Genomic DNA, 20072 nt, shown 5'->3' with positions numbered 1-20072 from the left:
GTTTCCTCCGGTTTTCCTTCTTCTACGGGTAATCCGGAAATTCAAACAGGAAGAAGGGACGCTCCTCTTGATAGCTCCCGCATGGCCCAGACGGCACTGGTTCTCAGACCTTCAGGGTCTGTCCGTGGACAGTCCTCTGCGGTTGCCGCTACGACCGGACCTTCTGTCGCAGGGTCCTTGTCTTCACCCGGACCTGACTCGGCTGTCTTTGATGTTGAGGTCCAGGGGGTTTTCCAGCTCTGTTGTGCGTACCATGTTACGAGCTCAGAAACCGTCTTCCGCGAGAATATACCATCGCGTGTGGCATACGTTCTTCCAGTGGTGTCGACCGAGAGGTTATGCACCGCGGGAGTTTCGTCTGTCTAGGATACTCGCCTTCCTACAAGTGGGACTAGATCATGGGCTTCGCCTTGCTTCTTTGAAAGTACAGGTTTCGGCCCTGTCTGTCTGGTTTCACCGTAGGATTGCTACAATCCCGGATGTGCGCACCTTTATGCAAGGTGTTCTCCGCATTCAGCCGCCCTTTATTCCACCTGTGGCGCCTTGGGATTTGGCTTTGGTCCTGAGGGCTCTCCAGGGACCGCTGTTTGAACCACTGGGCTCAGTGGATCTTAAATGGCTAACAGCTAAGACTGTTTTCCTTCTGGCCATAGCTTCGGCCAGACGTGTTTCTGATTTAGGGGCTCTTTCTTGTACACCCCCTTTCTTGATTTTTCATGGGAACAGGGCAGTGCTCCGCACTCGGCCTGAATTTCTTCCCAAAGTTGTTTCCCAGTTTCATGTTAACGAGGAAATAGTTGTTCCGGCCTTTAACTCACCTGGTCTTTCAGTGGGTGAGGCCGCTTTGGATGTTGTGCGGGCCTTAAGGACTTATGTTGACCGCACTTCTTCGTTTAGGAAGTCGGACGCCTTGTTTGTCCTCTATGGCTTCCGTAAAAAGGGTTGGCCTGCTTCAAAGCAAACTTTGGCAGCCTGGATCCGTTTGGCTATTTCTGAAGCTTATCTTCATGAAGGCCTGCCGGTTCCTCCTTCTGTGAAGGCTCATTCCACTAGGTCTGTGGGTCCTTCGTGGGCAGCTCGACGTGGTGCCTCTGCAGTCCAGATCTGCAAGGCTGCTACGTGGTCCTCTGTCCATACCTTCGTGAGGTATTACAGGTTTGACACCTTCGCCTCTCAGGATGCTTCCTTCGGGCGGCGGATTCTCCTTTCAGCACAGGAGCGTCCCCACCCTTAAAGGATACTGCTTTGGGACATCCCCAAGGTATCCTGTGGATACCCTATGGACCCTGAAGTAGAAAATATGAGATATGGTAAGAACTTACCCTTGTTATCTCTATTTCTACGAAGTCCATAGGGTTCCACAGGACTCCCGCCCTGTCGCACCTGTGCTGCAGATGGGCTTTGGTCTGGTCACCGGTTTTCCCGTCTCCTTCTGGTGAGAGTGTGGTTCTTGTGTGTATCCAGATCTTCCTTCTCCTCCTCCGGCCTATGGCTTGGTAACTAACTGAGGTGTCTTGGCTCGGGGGCGGGGTATAGGAGGGGGACCCTAGTGCATCCTGGGAGGCTGAAAGCTTAACTCTATGGTGCCCGATGACTGACGTCACACCTATACCCCAAGGTATCCTGTGGAACCCTATGGACTTCGTAGAGATAACAAAGGTAAGTTCTTACCATATCTCATATTTTGTCAAAGTGAATCACAGCTGGATCATGTGTTTTGCAGATACATTTCAATCTATACATAATTAACAAGGGTAGAGGGGTATAAATGCATGCAATGCTTCAAGCGAAGGTTCCCTTTAACATGTATGCTGTTGAAAATCTGTTTATTTTTTTTGCACCTCAGGTGGGCAGGCCAGCGATCAATATTTGGCATTATTAGGCCTCATTCCTGTAAATGGGCTCTTTATGCACAAAGGGGCTGATGCAGAATTGCCGCACTTGTAACTGACTGCTATAATCTGGGTGGTAACAGAGCATTCACACATAGGGGTAAATTTAGTGATGGGAATATTAGTTTGTGTATACAGAGTTGTAGGCTGTGTAGCCCACACCGTCTGATTTGCGAGGTCATGCTGATAATGATGACGGCTATTTGTACAGGTGGATGGGTAGGTGTGGTTGCATAGATGTATACATATCGGAATACAGGCAAATATCTGCATTTAGTTCCATTCGCACAGCACAAGTTCATTGCAGCCAAGTTGTGAATTAGCCCCAAAGTGGATAATGCTGAGTGGGTCGCATATATGATGTAATTTATGCTCAATAAAATGCATATACAAATGTGTATTTCCACCCATGGATTGAGGTGCATATATCTCAATATGGGACAGATTCAGAGCGGCTCGATGGTTACCCACTGCACACGCGCCGCGTCTGGTGTGCGCGAGCCCCGCTGAGCGACTGAAGTTCAGTCGCTACATGGCTCGCAACAAGACAGAACGGTTGTAGATGTTGATTGACAGCTCGCCCCGTTTTGTGGGCGGGTAGGGGGGGTGGCCGGACAAACGCAGGCATTCCCTTAGGAACGCCTGACGTTTGTAGATGGGGTTACTGACATCACTAGTGATGTCAGTAATGGACTGCCTGCTCTATTAGAGCAGGAAGTCCACTCGGGCTAGCGGGAGCCAAGACACTACTCCAGGGTCTCGTCGCAAGCCCGATGGTCGCACAAGCTGTGGGTGGTCACTCACAACTTTTGCGAGCGGCTGGGCACAAAAAAATCCCCCAAAACCGCCCAGATTCAGAGCGAGCGCTCGCCAGCAGCGAGCGGCTCTGAATCAGGCCCTATGTGTCCAGTCCTGCACCTGTAGCATTTGCCAAGTTTACGTTGGGCATACATACACCCACATATGCATATATACAGCCAGGTCCAAGGCTCAAACAAAGTTTTTATTAATATTTGTTTTGATAGATGGCAACCATTATCTCCAGTAGCCGTTACTGTATGTGCACCAGCTCTTAGACACCTACATTAGATGTCACTACTAACAGGTTTATCTGCATCTCCATGCAGGTCTGCATCTGTTCTCCATTACATAAACACTGTACTCCACCAGTGTAAGCCTTCCTCTTCCTCCCACTTTTCTCTATTCTCCACAAGCAAGTTCCAAGGGTCACGTGTGCAAATCCTTTCTACTTGTTTTGCTGACATGCATAGTAAATGTGTGTGTGTGTAAGTTATACTAAACAAACAGGCATACATTCAACTTCGCATCAGGTCCAAAGTGTAATTGTATAGCTTTTTTCAGCATAAATTCTTTCCATCAGGATTCCACTTGAAGTAAATTGCACATACTGAGGCTGATTCTGAATTGAGAGAAAAGCAAAATTAAAGGTTCATTTTGCACCTGGACAAATCATGTTTCACTGCAAGGGGTGCAAATACATCTACTTTTACATGCAGGGTAAATGGGTGATATTGTGATCACGATGTATTGCAGTTATGAGTGTAAATTGCCCTCACCTCTGACAATCTAACCAAAGAAACTAATTAATATCTATCGGTGCTGAATACACAATTGCTACTCACTGATAGTATCTCCTATAAATGCGGATCTCTAAGCAGTTTTATTTTTTATTACAGGGGAAATCCTGGACACCATCGATCAGGAAGGTTTAGTTAATAACACTTTTACCTACTTTGCTTCTGACCATGGTGGATATTTGGAAGGCATGGAGGGTAGTCCTCACCTGAAAGGCAGCAATGGCATTTACAGAGGTGAGGATATGGCAACCAGTGGTCTATCTATATACAGTATTTATTGAATATGGTATGCTATACTTTACTGATGTCACTTAGAGACCATTGGGTAAGCCATGAGCATTTAGGCTTGTGTCAGAAATTTATATAATTTCCCAATTTTGAATCTTGAGTTAAGTTATAGTGATCCCTTTGGCTACCTAAACATATGGGCAATAGTGAAAACTCATGTAAGCATAGTGCATGAATGCAACAAATCAGTTTTCTCTATTCCTACACCACTATGAGATTTCTGTATTACTGTATTCATGAGCAGACACATTTACAATAGAGGGCCTGATTCAGAGTTGTATGCTATTAGCACAGCAACCGTGTCTTTCGATGTACAGATGTGACCACATACATCTAGCCTCCTTGCGCGTTAAACAGCCCTTCTAGTCGCGCCATGCCGTGGCGTGACTCTGTAGTGCTGGGCGTCTTTTGTGCATTTTTTCCCTTCAAATGCGTTTTATTCGCACAGTAATGCGAATAGGTAGCACAAGCAACTACTGCTGATTAAAATGATATGCAGCATGCCTATGTTCTGTATGCGACCGCGGGTGTATCTGTATGTGAAATGCTACGTGTCAGTGTCTGTAACACTGTAACGTAGTGTTTAGCATGCAGATACAGCCGCAGTCACACACAGAGTATAGGCATGCTGCATATCATTTTAATCAGCAGAAGCTGCTTGTGCGAATAAGGGAAAAAGTTGCATGAAATGACGCCCGGCGCTACCAAGTCACACAGAGCTCCCGCGTTGTGTGGCGCGACTTGTAGCGCAGAGGATAGATGTATGTGGACACAGTTGTAGCAGCAATGCTAAAATATACTAATGCTGCAGGAGGTGTCTTGTATAAATAGACTCCTCCTGTCGGCTTCTGTGATTTGCTGCTGTGGTCTGCTGCTGCGTCTGAGGACGCCACATCGGATCATCTGCGTGAACATCAGTCATTTGAGTGACAGTCAGGATGGCTGGTGTTTTCACACAGCTGAAGCCAGTGAAACTACATATAAGGAGGCAGCCACTGGCTTCAGCACGCCCAGAAAACCGGGTTGGCATGCCCCCGTTTTCTAGGATGCTGCCTGACACCACCCACACGCTACACCCAAACGGCCGCAGCCTATCAGGCTGCGACATCCGGGCACTACGTGCGAGCTCACAGAATGAGATATGCACATGTACAGTACTGTACGGATCTTCAAACATCTGAGTTTTACACAAACAATCGGTATATAGTTCTTCTAGCAAAACTAGCAGCTGTAATAGAGATCCTGGCTTTTCAGGACAACTCACCCTCGCCAGCTCTGTAATATTTCTTGTTCTGATAAATAGTGAGGGGGGCTATGATGCAGTCTTGACCATATAATAAATGTTAACTCTAAGGGGCATGTTTATCACAATCCGCATTTTTAATGCAGATGTGATATATTTTTTTACGCCTAAATTTGCAAAGTGAAGAAGTACATTTTTTAGCAAATTTAGTATCCATCTCTTGCCAGTGGAAGAGATGGAAGACCAATGCATTCCTAGATGGGTGTCTGTGCTACTATAGGCTAACTACCATCTTCACATGGCGTTAGCTGCTGGGCTCAAGCTTCAGAATGCATCGCTTTCTGGAGCTTGTTAAATTTGACTGCATACCAGCCCCATGGAAACCTACAAAACTATAGGGGCTGCTTTGCAGTCGGAAATGTAGGGACCACAGCAGATATCTGAGGTTAAATCCCAGGATGATATTTAATTGTGTTAAAAAAAATTTTAAAAAAGGGTGTCAATATTTTATAATGGAGGGGTCACATTATTATGTATTTAAAAAAGAAAGGAGATGACCCTTTCCTTGCCGCAACCATCATCATCATCAGTATTGGCACTTGCACCAGCCCCATGCTAGGTGCCAGAGATTCTTCAGAAACAGACTCCAACCCAGAATAGGACGGACATAAATTTGCATCTGTACATGCGGTGTATGCAGAAACTCACTGTTTGCATCCGTGCACAGAGATCCGTCTAACTCAGAATCAGAATATACATGGTAATATATTTATTAAAAAAAATAATGGGGGCAAGCCCAGCTCTCTGCATCCAGTCGCAAACTGAGCTCAATTTGACAGGCGGAGCAGGGAGGAATCAAATTTTCTAGAAGTGGAGTGCCGTGGGCATGCTGAGGGTCAACGGGAGGTCAGTGGGGTGGCGGGGTGCAACCAAAAGAGCATGGCGCATTTTGACAGTTTAAAATTGGGCAGGGTGCGGCACCTCGCTAAAACAGCCTAGCGGGAATGCTAGACTCAGAAACCTCCTTACTAGTCAATACATATAGCGGTGCAGCTAATTGGTTTTTGTTTTGCTTTCTTTTCTATACCCAATCACAGATGAATGCAGCAATGCTTAGCTAAAAAAGGTGTAGGCAAAGATAATGCACACACATATACATGTATCATATGTGCAATCTCAGGACATAATGTACATAATTTGATAGTGCTAGATTAATCTAACAGTAGAATACTAAACACAAGTTTTGTAACGTCGCCCCACTGCCCCCCTTCCCCTGTGAATTGAACTTGTTACATGGGCCATTAGTTCATTACAGTGAAGACAGATGAGACAGGCGTAACCAGTGATACTGACATGATCAATAGGCACCACTACTTGGAAAATTCACAGACATAACAAGTCTGGATTTGGAAAAGAACACATCTTAAAAACAAAGTTGCAGGATTGCTCTCAGAGAAGAGAAGATGGTACTTGTTGTATCAAACAAAGTTACATACATACATACATACAAATTGCCAGAAAAGAACAAGCAGTATCCAGTATAACTGACAATTAGCTTAAAGACAAGGCAGACTTGTTCATTGAACACATCAACTTATTAGATAGTTACTAATCTTTATTTATAGAAAATGTAAACTTTATAAAGACAGGAAATAGTATTAAAATTTAAATATTGGTCACATTTCTAATAGCACTTACACAATTTAAGGTTTGGCAGGGATGGGCACATCAGCTGTCTGACTCCCTATTCCATATGCATATCATGTCATTCATATTAAAACAAGCAATTCCACAATTTACATTTTTGGCCAGTACAGTTTGTAATTGTCCCAACACAAACAGGTGAAAATATCATATCTATTTCCTATATGGTGCTATGACCGGGCTCGTAACTAGACTGTTAGTGCCCTGTGCCAGAGAGAGCATCGGCGCCCCCCCTTTGTTAAATAGGGACATAAGATGCACACCTGAAAAAGGGCCATGGCCTCATGAGGAAGGGCCAGGGAAGAGATAGGGGAGGCCAGGAGATGCTGGGGATAAAAGAAGAGGAAGCTACAAGTGAGGATGATGATAAACAGGAAGCTTGACAGGCCCAAACAGCACCCCCTGTGCCATGGCACAGGTCGCACCACCCTAGTTACGGCTCTGGTTATGACTAAGTGAAGATCAGGTTGGGTATGATATGTTGACATTCATCATGTAGACAGTGATGAAATGTTGACATTCTCGAATATCTACATATCTTCCCTGGTGGCCCAGGAGTGACTTACCTGCTCTTGACAGCTACAACAGCTCCAGCGACTTCTGGTTTTTGACGTCATGTGACTTCCGGGTCAGACCTCTGATCCTTCGGCATTCGGGCGAGTATTTCTCTCCTAATCCCTAAACCTAGTGTCTAACCCTAACCTCCCCCTGTAGCCTTAACCTAACATTGACATTCTGACAATGTCAACATTTCACCTGTCGACATACTGAGAATGTTGACACGTTGCCTGTCGACATATAACAATGTTGACATTTTGGTGTCAACATTATTCTGACTACATCCCATGAAGATCGTGTATCCTTGAATAATTTCCATCAATAACTTCCATGCTATAATTACATCATAAAATTGGCAACACTTCATACAACAGCTGAAATACCACAAGGAAATGTATTTGTAAGCACTAACAGATCACTGATCTTTTTCTACACACTACCAAGTCTGAGTGACTTCAAATTAAGTTACAAAATCCCTAGCCTGTCATGGGACTGAAAGCATTGAAAATAAGGCAAAATAACTCTGCTTATTAGTGGTCACCATTAAGTTATCGTACACTAAACGTTGGGAGGGTTTGAGGTACGGCGCTCCTGGGGGTGAGATAGAGAGATGGATAGATAGATAGATATATATATCTCTATCTCTATATCTATATCTAGCAGCCTACACCCACTAAGGTCCCTTCACCTAAAGGACCAAAATAAACTCCAGAAATAATCGGTAAGTGTTTTTTTGGCACTACCTCTTATATATTCCAAACAATGGAGGAAGGAATATATAGATAGAAGACCAAAAGTATGTAAATAATTCAGCAATTTATTGGTATATAAAACAGTCCCCTTTGACCAGGGGAACAGAAGTCCTTGCAACAAAGAAAATACACCTAAAACTGTCATAGGTAGAAAGATATAACGGGTAAATAGCTAAAAATACATAATTAAACTAATAAAAGGGAATAAAAGCAACTAAATCACTGGATAAAAACTTAAATTAATCCGTGCAAAAATGCAATGCATCGTAACAAAGCTGAGAGTTCTATATTGCAAACTGATAGTGTTCTTTGTGTGTCCAAACCTTTGAAGTAAGGTTCTACATAGTATATAGTACAGCATATCAGGGCTATTTTTATTAACCCCAGCAATGTGCCTCCACAATCTCTCTAATATTGTTCCTGTTATTTCATAAGGATAAGTACATTTTTAAGCATAATCATTATAAACATTCAACCCTTTACCTATAAATGTATTGTGTATACTATATTTGCCATAGCTACAGTATTTTGATGTCTGTCTTTGATAAAAATAACATAATGAAAAGCACTTTCACTGCTTATACCTCTGGCTCGTTCCCTTCCTTACTGTCTGTACTTGTAGTTATATTCTTTGTTGGTAACACTCTAGGTGGTAAAGGCATGGGAGGACTAGAAGGTGGAATACGTGTGCCAGGAATACTGCGCTGGCCAGGTGTTATTCCTGCTAATACAGTTATTGATAAACCAACAAGTCTCATGGATATATTTACTACAGTAACTAAGCTTGGAGGAGGCTTACTACCACAGGACAGGTATGTTCTTCTGCAATGGGTAAATATACTAATATGCATCAGATATTTTGCACAGCATTCCTTTGTTCCTGTGAGTTTGCATCTAATAAATTGACAGAGTGGTGATACACTGCATCTTCAGCATATAATTCAATTAACTTCAGTAAACTATAATAGAAGAGTGCCTCCTAATGGGTGATGAGAACGTACTAAAGGTGCGTATACACCAGACGATTCGCAAAAGACGCGATGTCGTCAACTAATTCCTTTGAACTCCCCTGCACTCCCAGACAAACGATATCTTGCATAAACTGTTCAATCTGACCAACGACCTGAGTATTGTTAGCGTTATTGGCAGATCTTCCCTGCTGTAGGCAAGATCTGAAGATGCGATATTTACGACCCGTGGGGACACGCATCGTGATTTTTGAGTGGACACTCGCGATTTGCGCATATTTTACACTATTTGTTGTTCCGATACGTCGAAATCGTACAAATCTTGCAAAATATCGTCTAATCTGTACGCACCTTTAGGCACATACAGTATTCATATGGCCGAAAAGACAAGTGTCACTCGGCCTCCTGGCTTCTATTCCGATTCTGCCACCTCCCCAGTTCCTCTGGTCATAGCACTGTACAATACCAAACTTTAGGAAGAAGTTAAGTATGACACACAAATCCGCTAAGCTTCCACTTTCAGTCACTGCAGGGGAGATGTATCAAGCCATGGAGAGACAAAGTAGAGTGGTTGCCCAAAGCAACCAATCAGGATCTAACAGTCATTTCAAAGTATGTGCTAGATCAATGTTTCTCAAACTCATTCCTCAGGGAGCATTAACAGCGCATGTTTTCCAGGTCTCCTCATAGAATCACAAATTAAATAATTGGCTCCACATGTGGATTTTTTAAACTGTGTCAGTCAGTAATGACTACACCAGTGTACCAACTAGGAAAAATGCAAACCAATTACTGTTAGTGCTCCCTGAGGAATGAGTTTGGGAAACACTGTGCTAGATAATTGAGTTAGAAGCTGATGTGTTGCTTTCCCCACATTATCATTCTCTCATGGCTTGATGCACATCCTCTTGGGAGAGCTATATCAAGTTGTGGAGAAGTTGCTCAAAGCATCCAATCAGCTTCTGTCATTTATCTAGCACAGACTTTGAAATGTTAGCGTCAGAAGCTGATCGGTTGCTTTGGGCGACGGTATTGCAGGGGTTAACAGCGGTATTTAGGTGTCTCACCTCAGGAATGAAGTATTGTGCATCTACTCAGTACTGTGAAACTATACACAGTAAAAATGGTGCCATGTGCACCACGAGCAAGTAGCCTAGCGATTACATCATTAGTTCAGAGGTCACGCTTTGGGTGCTAGTATCCAGCATGTATAGTAGAGAGAGGAGACAGTGCTGGTGCGCACTGCTCTCTTAACAGTTGCGTAGACCTAATTTCAAGGCTATCTCGAGGCTACTGCAATAATGAAACTTCCAATTGGATTTCTAAAAAAGTAGGCCACGTCTCCACCCTATAGTGCACAGGTTCTCAAACTCGACCCTAGGACCCCAAACAGTGCATCTTTTACAGGTCTCCTCACAGAAACACAAGTGAAATAATTTGCTCCACTGGTGGATCTTTTAAAATGTGTCAGTGAGTAATGAATACACTTGTGCACCTGCTGGGTGACCTGGAAAACGTGACCTGTGTGGGGTCCTGAGGGCCGAGTTTGAGAACCACTGTTATAGTGGGATATACACACTTGTTATGTCTGTCCAGAGCTATAAACTAGACAATTATGTACACAAGTGCCCCCATCTTTATTGTAATGATAGTTTGCACCTCTGCGGGGGGTATGGCCAACTTATTGTGGGGGCATGGCTAGCCTTGTGCAAGTGCTAGCTTGCACTCCAAACTCCTCACCCACTCCTATACATTTTTATTGGGATCTGCACCAGTTCTTCCTTGAAGACCTCGAACACTATGGGCCATATCCAATTAACCGCGATAACAGCTTTTTTCCCTGATCATTTTTCATTTCTGAGAACTTATTGGGAAAATGGTTATCGCAAAATCCTATTTGCCGCAGTTTTCGCATATGCAAAAACTGTATAGGATTTCTGAGTAGGTGAAAAGTTGTACAAAAGCCCTATTTTTGGTTAGGTTTAGGCATCGGGGAGGGGGTGTTAGGTTTAGGTGCGGGGAGGTTAGGCTTAAGCATTAAGGGGGGAGGTTAGGGTTAGGCACCGGGGAGGGTGGATTAGGGCTAGGGTAGGGGGTTAGAAAAATACTTACCGTTACTTCCTATGGGTGACGGGAATCTGGCTGTTAGAATGGGTGTCGGGACTCTGGCTGTCAGGATGCCTCTGTTGGTATCCTGACCAGCTGCATCCCAACAGCGGGTATTTCATACCCAACCCTTTAAAAATATATATTTATGCAAAAAACAAAGCTTAATAGATTCATTTGATACCATTGTCAATGTACATGGTATTTTATGTGGCTTTTTTTTTTTTTTTTTTACAATTTATACATAAGTGGAATAATAAATTGTGAATGTTTTTCTTGTGTGGTCATGCATGTACTGTAAGTACACTTGATTTTTTTGTGCCCCTACAGTATATGTGTGCAGTACTGTAGAGCAGTGGTTCCCAAACTGCACCGTGGCACCCTGGGGTGCCTCAGGTCATTTGCAGTTGTACCTCAGGTTGGTGGTCCAGCACCAAGTCACATTATTTATGATCAATGTAATGTAAATATGTGGACAAACAGAATCACAAACGTGTTCACCACCACATAACTGAGCCTAAGGATGACAGGTCAGCACAATTTACTTCACTGTATTACTTCACTACATTGTTTTGTGAATTTCTCAGTCATAAACTTTTGGCTTAGGGGTGTCATGAAAATAATTGATACACTAGGGCGCCTTGGTTCCAAAAAGTTTGGGAACCACTTGTAGAGTGAGATCCACTTTGACACTAGTACAGTTATGACTGACTGACTGACTGTTCTCTCTTCTTGTAGAATAATTGATGGCAAGGACCTAATGCCTCTCATGCAAGGACTTGTATCTAACTCTGAGCACAAATTCATGTTTCATTATTGTCATGACTCCTTACATGCAGTGCGATGGCAACAAACCAGTAGTAAGTATAGAGAACTAAAATTACTGTAGTATACAGTAGAACTATATTCTCAGTCTGGATGCTGCTCTGTATGTAGACTAGAGCCATATTGTAATATATTTGGTTCTGTATATTCGGCCCAAATCTTCAGCACATAATAAATTGTATTCAGTGTATTATATTATTGTGTTTGTAGAAACAATTTGGCAGGCATCTTGAAAACTATTATTTAGCTAATTTAAAAGGTTAAATGCATCCCGTCTCTTTTTACAATGGGTAATAACTGACTTTATAGCTTTATAATATTTTAAAGTACAAAGTATCGGATTATAAATGTTGTGTAAAACATATAGGCACATGTTCTGTATCCGCAGATTTGCAGATACAGGTGTAAGATGTCATACTGTTTGAGCAAAGTAAAATTAAATCTGACAGATCTCAATAGGACGCCACATTTTCGTGACTAGCAGACTATGGGCTACCTTACCATGAGGTAAATCTAGTCACTTCAAACACAGAATGAGTGATATAGGGGCCTATGTATCAAGCTGTTTGTTACATAAAATTATGTAGAAACTGCAGTTTTTTTATGTTTTGTTCCTATGTACTAATGGCACAATGCTGGAGATTTCAGTGAAATCTCCGGCCGAGTGCTAATTAGCACTGTAGATTGTAGTCCCCATTATTAATGGGGACTACGATCTTACCCCTATGTACCAAAGTCCAAAAATCAAAGCTTTTTTCGGAGTTTGGCCCCGGTAGTTTACATCATCTTCAGATGCAAATCACCCTAATCCTAAAAATCAACAACATATTTTTTTTTTGGTGTCGACAGGTTAAATGTTGACATTCTGAATGTGTCAACATTTTAACCATGTCTACCTAAGATTATGTCGCTATAGTGGTTGTCGACCGAACATCACTGTCGACATACTGAATATCAACCGTTTGAATTATTATTATTATTATTATTATTATCCATTATTTATATGGCGCCACAAGGGTTCTACAGCGCCTCACAAAGTACAAACAAATGAGCAAACTCGCAAAACAGCAACTTACAGTTCAAGACAATACAGAATAAGAACATGGTATATAAACATTGCTACAGCGATCATAACACTCAAAAAAGCAGTAGGGCATCAGCTACCAAGTGTTAAGTTCCCTTGTGGAGAGTTTTGAGTAGATTATCATATGAGTGATGGAAGCAAAAGCACATAAGGGAAGAGGGCCCTGCTCGTAAGAGCTTACATTCTATAGGGGAGGGAGACAGACAGGGGTGACATAGATAGGGTAGACAGTGAGGAAGAAGCATGTAAGCAGTAAGTTAGGATGAGAGCTGGAAGACTTTGAAGTAGTGAGTCTTGAGAGCCCGTTTGAATATTTGTAGAGAGGTGGAGAGTCGGAGGGGGAGAGAGTACCAGAGGTAGGGAGCAGCACTGGCGAGATCTTGTAGGCAGGAGTAGAAGGAAGTGATCAATAGGCAAGAGTGGTGGGATGAATTTGTAGGAAAGGGAGGGAGATTAGTTTGATTTACATGAAGGTGTGGTGAAGTGATAGGGAGAGGAGGGTGGGTGCTCATCTTAGTGGTTGGGTAGTAGGACCATTGTGGGGGAGAAAAGAATGAAAGAGGAGTAACAGGAGAGGAGAAGGAGGGAAGCAGAGGGGAGGAATACAGACAGAGAAAGGGAGGAGACTAGGGGGGGGAAGCATAGAGGTGGGAACAGAGGGCAAAATAAATGATTAGGTAGGCTCTGAGTAAAGTGAGAATGTGAAGAAAACATGGTCACGGTGTAGATGAGGTAAGAATAGTTTGTGTGAGAACGACAGTGTTGAAGGTTTTTCAAAAATGCTGGTGAAAGAACACTGTTGGTGAATGCGTGTGCTTGATGAACAAAGTAGGGTTTTTTTTTTTATTGAGGGGAATATATGTGATTTAAAGTGTTTTGAAAATGAGTAATAAAAAAAAAAGTTCAAAGTTGTGAAGCTAGGCAAAAGCAATGATAAATCAGACCATAAATGCAAGGCTTATAGGTTACTTTGCATAGGTACAAATAAGAATTTAGTGTTTAGTGAAAAAAGAGGCAGCACAAATAGTAGCAAGTGCGATAATGTCTTTGCAATGATCAAACAAGGAGTTCAGTGTTGCATGTCCTGGTTATGCAGGCAGCAGGTAGTGAACTCACACTTTATGCTCCATAGGTGTCCATATGCAGTATTGATAGCAGTTTAGCTGTGTTTGATGAAATGCTCTCCTTCTGTTTTCCTTCGGTTTAACGCTGGTCTAACGCTGAAATTTTCCCTAAAATCTATATTGCACTTGTGATTCTGCACTTAGGAGTCTGCTAACTCCAGCCAAGGCTAAAACAGCAAAGTGAATGTCAACTAGCTGACTGGATACCCATATTCCAAATGAGGACCAACAAAAGCTTAGATCAATACTGTATATCTATTTTTATGTATGTATAATTTACTGAAAAGCACAAAAAGATTATGTTCAAGATATATTTTATTAACATTGTAAACTTTTTTTTTCCAAACTCACCCAACAATTGCAAACTAGTTACAGCAAGGAACATTGAGAGCTGCATATTGATTTCAATGTAAAACTTAGGTTTTTTTTTATTTTCTATCAATAATATCCTAATAATTATTACTGGGATGTTAGGTGTTTTGATTTTAGCATTTCATATTTTAAAGGCATAACTATCTTGCTAAAATTAATTGTATGAAATGTTAAATTTAAAGGAACAATACTTCTGTATTTTCACAAACAGTAGACCTAATTACCCTGACTGTGTGCTTTGTTTTGTTTGTTATTAGGTGACACCATATGGAAAGTCCATTACTTTTCTCCAAAGTTTAGTCCAGGAACAGGCGCATGTTATGGTTCAAAGATATGTCCATGTTCTGGTGATAACGTTATCTACCACGTCCCACCATTACTTTTTAATCTCTCCAATGATCCTTCAGAGAACAATCCACTTCCCAGTGACTTGGCACTATATAATGAAGTACTGCAGACCATAGAGCAGGCCGTAGCACACCACAATTCAACACTGCATCCTGTACCTCAACAGTTGCTTGGCCTAAACAATATGTGGGATCCTAGGCTACAACCATGCTGTGGAACCTTTCCGCTCTGTTGGTGCAATAAAGACAGGACCAATTATTCACTTACAAATAAACATTAATGTGGTGTGACAATGTCAAATACTGCAGGTTGTGTTTTTTTGAATTGCACAGATCTGTGATGAGAACCACTGTAAGCACAATTAAAATAAACTGTACTGTATTTTTCTTGTGTACTACATTCTGTCATTGATTATTTTGTTTCTTACTTGAGCTTCACTACACAATTTAATCATTAAACACTAGCTGGGATACCCGGCGTTGCCCGAACTACACCTGCAGCCTTTATTTGTTTACATTGTCATCGCCTATAACCTTATTCCATTGATCCTGAAAAGGACCCCACTGTTTACTAACATGGTTTTTGTCCTGAAAAAAAGATGTATTTTATCCATTCATATGCACTTGGAGGAAATTAGTTAGTCAGTGCAGGTGCAGTGTGACAGTTGATCCTCCGACTCACTGCTCTACCATTGGCGCTCTGCCTAACCCCCATTGGTATTTTAGGAACTGGAAGACAAACTTGCTTAAACCAAAATTTTAAATCGGAGACTCCACCCCCTACTTGGTGGGCACCATGTAGATCTCCACGGCCCTGACAAGCTTCAAACTTCGTCAAAAACCTAATCATGGTCAAACTACACCACCATGCCAGATTTGATTGAGCTAGGTACAAAGCTCTGGCCGTGCATAAAGGACAAACAGACACACACACTTTCTCGGGATTCTGACCCCTTCCTACACTGGTTGAGTATGGAATGCAGGCGCTCTGGATCCCGGTGGTCAGAATCCCGATGCTGACATCCCACCAGGGTTAAGATACCGATATCTGTCAAGTATTTTAGCCGTAACCCTCCCTCCCACCACCCTAAACCTAATCTACCCCCTCTAGTGCCTAGCCCATAACCCTCGCCCCACTACTTGCCATCAGGATGTCGGTATCGAGATTCTGACTTGTGTCGAGATTCCAGCTGCGGTATCCCACATGCTGGGATATAAACTGCATCCCTAGACAGCTAGGACCTCATTCAGACCTGCTTGCTAGCTCTGTGCGCTTGCAAGCGGCCAGATGGTTTGTGTATGTACATGCTCACGCTTCGTTCTGCACGTGCGCAAACTACTCTGTGCGGTCGCAGCCTGCTCGCTCGCCCAGCAAAGACAGCCCAGTGAAATGAGTGACAGGAGAGGCAGTTTGCGGGTGGTAACAGGGGCAGGACACTAATAACGGGGGTGTGGAGGTGCGAACGCAGGTGTGCCTCGGTGTTTCAACGCCGTTTTTAAGACGTGCATAATTAACAGGCAGCATCCTAGTACACGTCACATGCCTGTTTTTTACACTGAAGTGCTTGCAGCAGGGTAAGGCAACCACAAGCGCTGCGTTCGCTACCGATGTTGCTCGATGTACCAATGTTTTAATACACTTCCTGGAGATGACGTGCGCTAGTGGGCGTCTCAACATACGCTTATGGGTGTCTGCATGCACAGAGCGTTCGCTCGCACAGTCAAAGTGGGTGTGCTTATGCCTTGGCAAGCGATCGCTTCCCATGTCATCACTTTGAAAAATTTGCGTACGCTTGATGCGAGCGGCTCTGAATCAGGGCCCTAGTACCATCCTGTAACTTCCCTAACATCTTGCACTCCACATGCCTCCTCCTCATTAGTTTGTAGCACACATGCCACCCCTCCCCTACTCAGCTAGTACCCACATACATGTACATGCCCTGACTGCCTGTGACAGATAGTTTACCATCTTACAAGCTTTTCTCTTATTTTTAAAACTTATATTTTTTTAATAGTGCAAAGCCTGCTGCCAGCCATTTTGTGTGAGGTATTATTTTTTTTTATTATTAAAACTGCTGCCTCCCAACTTACTTTTCTATGGACTTCATCCTCCCTGCATGACATCAGAATATAATTACGCTGAAGGTAAACTGGGCAGAAGTTGCAGTTGCCTCCTCATATCCTCTGCCCCATTGCTCCATAGCCAGAAAGTGCACCATACAGCAAGTGTATAAAATAAATAAGAAATAAATGTGTACATGATGCAGAATGTGTACAGTATAGGGCAACACTCACAGTGGTACACACACATGTAGTAGTATATACACGCTGGGGTGGATTGAGCTGGGGGGCAGAGTCAGATTAAGGCCCCACAGGGCTCTAGGCAAGAAAGGAGTTTTTGGGGACTCTATAGATACAGTACATATATTATGTACTGTATATATACACATATTTACACTGGCAGCACTGCAACGTGGCATATTGTGAAGTGGCAGCACTACTATATGGCATAAAATTAATTGGCACTGGGTGTAATGTGAACTTGGGCACTACTATGGGGCATATAATTAACTATGGCACTACTATTACTAATAACATTAATTAGTCACTACTATGGGACATAAAATAAAGTTAACTAGGGCACTACTATGATGCATAAAATGAACCAGGGCATTACTTTGGTGTATAAAATGATCAAGGGCACTATAGAGCATAAAATGAACCAGGGCACTAATTTGGTTCATAAAATGATCTAGAGCACTACTATGGAGCATAAAATGAACAACTGATGTAGAGGGAGGTGTCTCTTGAAGTGTTGGGATGGGGACCCCTTTAAAATTATGCTATGGGGCCCTCAATGTTTTGGCTACACCCCTGTAGGCACCCCAATCTGCATGGTGATGTTATAAGGCACAGAGCAATGACATCTCACATAGCTTTCCACCCGTACATGAGGGCTCCTCCCAGCTGGTCAAGACACCACAAATGGCAATTTAGTAGACCAAGGGTTCATTTACTAAGCTGCAGTTTATTGTGTGGTTTGATAACCACTATAAACTAGATTAGGTTTTAAGATTTAAATCACAATATTTACTATCCTACAGCTTGAAGGCCAAAAACTCAAACAGCATCCTAAGCACTGGCAGTTCCTACCATAAGGCCTGATTCAGAGATGTACTCTAACCCGATGGTTAGCGCACATCTCCGATGTCTGGAGGACTGCGCATGCGCACCTCTCCGACAGCCTGCTCGCAGTGATCGTTGGCGAAATCGGCCATCAGAGGCCGATTTTGCCAAAAAAAACTGTCCGATCACTGCGTGGGCCAAAAAACTGGCCCATGCAGACCCTGGCCTCATCCTTTCCGAAAAACAGGGGTGACACACACCCGTTTTCCAGGAAAGCTGCCAGGGATCGCTCCCACTCTGCCTCCCAACGGCCGTATTTTTCATAAAACCTGGCTGGCGCAGGCCTTTTTTTAAAGCCGGTAAAAAAACGCCTGCGCCAAAATTTCAGCGGTCGTTTTCCTCCAAAGTACGCAACTTCCGAAAAAATGTTTTGCTAAAGTATCATTAGGGGGCTGTCCAAAGGGTTCTGTAAGAAATCCACACATTTTTATCCAAAAATAGGGATTTTGCTAATTTTTTCCCCATTTCTCAAAATGGAGAAAAGTTTTGCATTGGATAGTGGCCGAACATCCTCAGTCCACAATGCTCAGCAGCAGCACCACTCTCTCCACTGCATTCTTCCTGTGCTAAATGCCATTCACAAGCATGCCAGAACAGGGTGCCACTAGACAACCAGGGAAGACATCAAGGAGCACTTTGGCCATAATGGCAAAATAGCTGCTCAGACCTCAATACACAGCCCACTCTCATTGTAATCCACTTGCAGACCATATCCTCAATCAGTCTAGGCATCTAGCAACCTAAACTTAAATATTCCAATGTACCTACTGATCACACCGTCCAACCATTCTTTATCCATGCGTTAGGACACTGATCTCTTCCAAAATCCTGATTTTTCCATAATTGGCACAGCAGTAGGTGATGGATGAAATGCTTCACTCGGCAGGTCAAAAAGAAGAACAGATACCAAGGGCAGGGCCATATCATTCACACAATCCAAAGCAGCAGCCCTGTGGCATCCAACGACAAGGCGCAACAAATGTTGTACAAAAAAATATTGAATACCTCACCAGCGCTAACATAATTTTACTTTATAACTGGAGTGTGCATGCTACAGTCTGTGCATCATCAAAGGTCTTGGGAGTATCTGACCGTGCTTACTATTTGATCACTCTCCAGCCTAATCCTAATCAGACTCTCCACCCCACAATGACAATAATCTAAAAAATATATGTAGGAAAAAGAAGTGATGCTGAGTGCACCTATAGTCTCTCTTCTCACTATGCTCTGTTTTTGAATAATGATATAAAGAGATACATTGACATAAAGAAAGTTGCCTGAAAAGTGATAGTACTCTATAAATTTTTTATTTTTATTCATACTTTAGTATTCTCTAAAAGTATTATATTTGTTTGTCTTATGTCACATAATTGAATTTATGTATATACACCCGTGATCATATAATCATGAGCTCTGTTTATTAATTCAAACAATAATGGGTTCTTTGTAGACAGCAAACTTGTTTGCATTATTTAACTTATATGTACTTATATAAGTTAATGTAATGTGTATCCTCCTTGTTTAGTGCTGCAGAACCCTTGCTGTGATTTAAATAAAATATAATAACACTAATAATAATTAAAAAGACAGTGAGTACTAGTGGTGAAGCATGGTCACTGCATAAGGGTAGCAATGACTAATGATATTTACCTGTTCATGACTACTACTATAGGGAAGATTTCAGCAATTCCTTCTATATTTGTATTGCCATAGGGATCCTCTCTGAGGGTCAAACATCCAGAGCAAGACTTAGCAGATCTCGAATAGTTTTGTTGTAGACCTGCAAATGTAATAAAAGAATAATCACTCTCTGCAATACAAGCATGACAAGGGTGTAATCCATAATTACTCTCTGGAAAGGAATTCTCTGATGTGTATTCTCATAAGTCGTTTCAAGGATTACATAAAAAATAAAAATATAAAAAACACCATAGTTTAGTATTGTATCTAATTGATGACAAACAGCCCTTACTGTGGATCAAGGAGGAATTATGTGCTTCTTTATCCAGACCACGAATTTCCAAA

General features: G+C 42.5%; 1 protein-coding gene across 2 annotated transcripts in view; it reads left to right on the top strand.

Moving 5' to 3' along the window:
* LOC148539269 (arylsulfatase H-like) overlaps window positions 1-15294 on the top strand; it is a 67732-nt gene extending 52438 nt beyond the window's left edge. For both annotated transcript variants that reach the window (XM_088451530.1, XM_088451531.1), the window contains 4 exons: window positions 3590-3724; window positions 8685-8847; window positions 11848-11969; window positions 14772-15294. In XM_088451530.1, the coding sequence (XP_088307656.1) occupies window positions 3590-3724; window positions 8685-8847; window positions 11848-11969; window positions 14772-15142 (791 nt within the window). In that variant the 3' untranslated portion in view covers window positions 15143-15294. The remainder of the gene's footprint in view (window positions 1-3589; window positions 3725-8684; window positions 8848-11847; window positions 11970-14771) is intronic.
* Window positions 15295-20072: the final 4778 nt, after the last annotated feature.

This window comes from Taudactylus pleione, unplaced genomic scaffold, assembly GCF_031769625.1.
Source record: "Taudactylus pleione unplaced genomic scaffold, aTauple2 ptg000026l, whole genome shotgun sequence".
NCBI lineage: Eukaryota > Metazoa > Chordata > Amphibia > Anura > Myobatrachidae > Taudactylus > Taudactylus pleione.
Note: the sequence above shows the minus strand (reverse complement) of the source record. Positions and strands in the feature narration are given on the sequence as shown.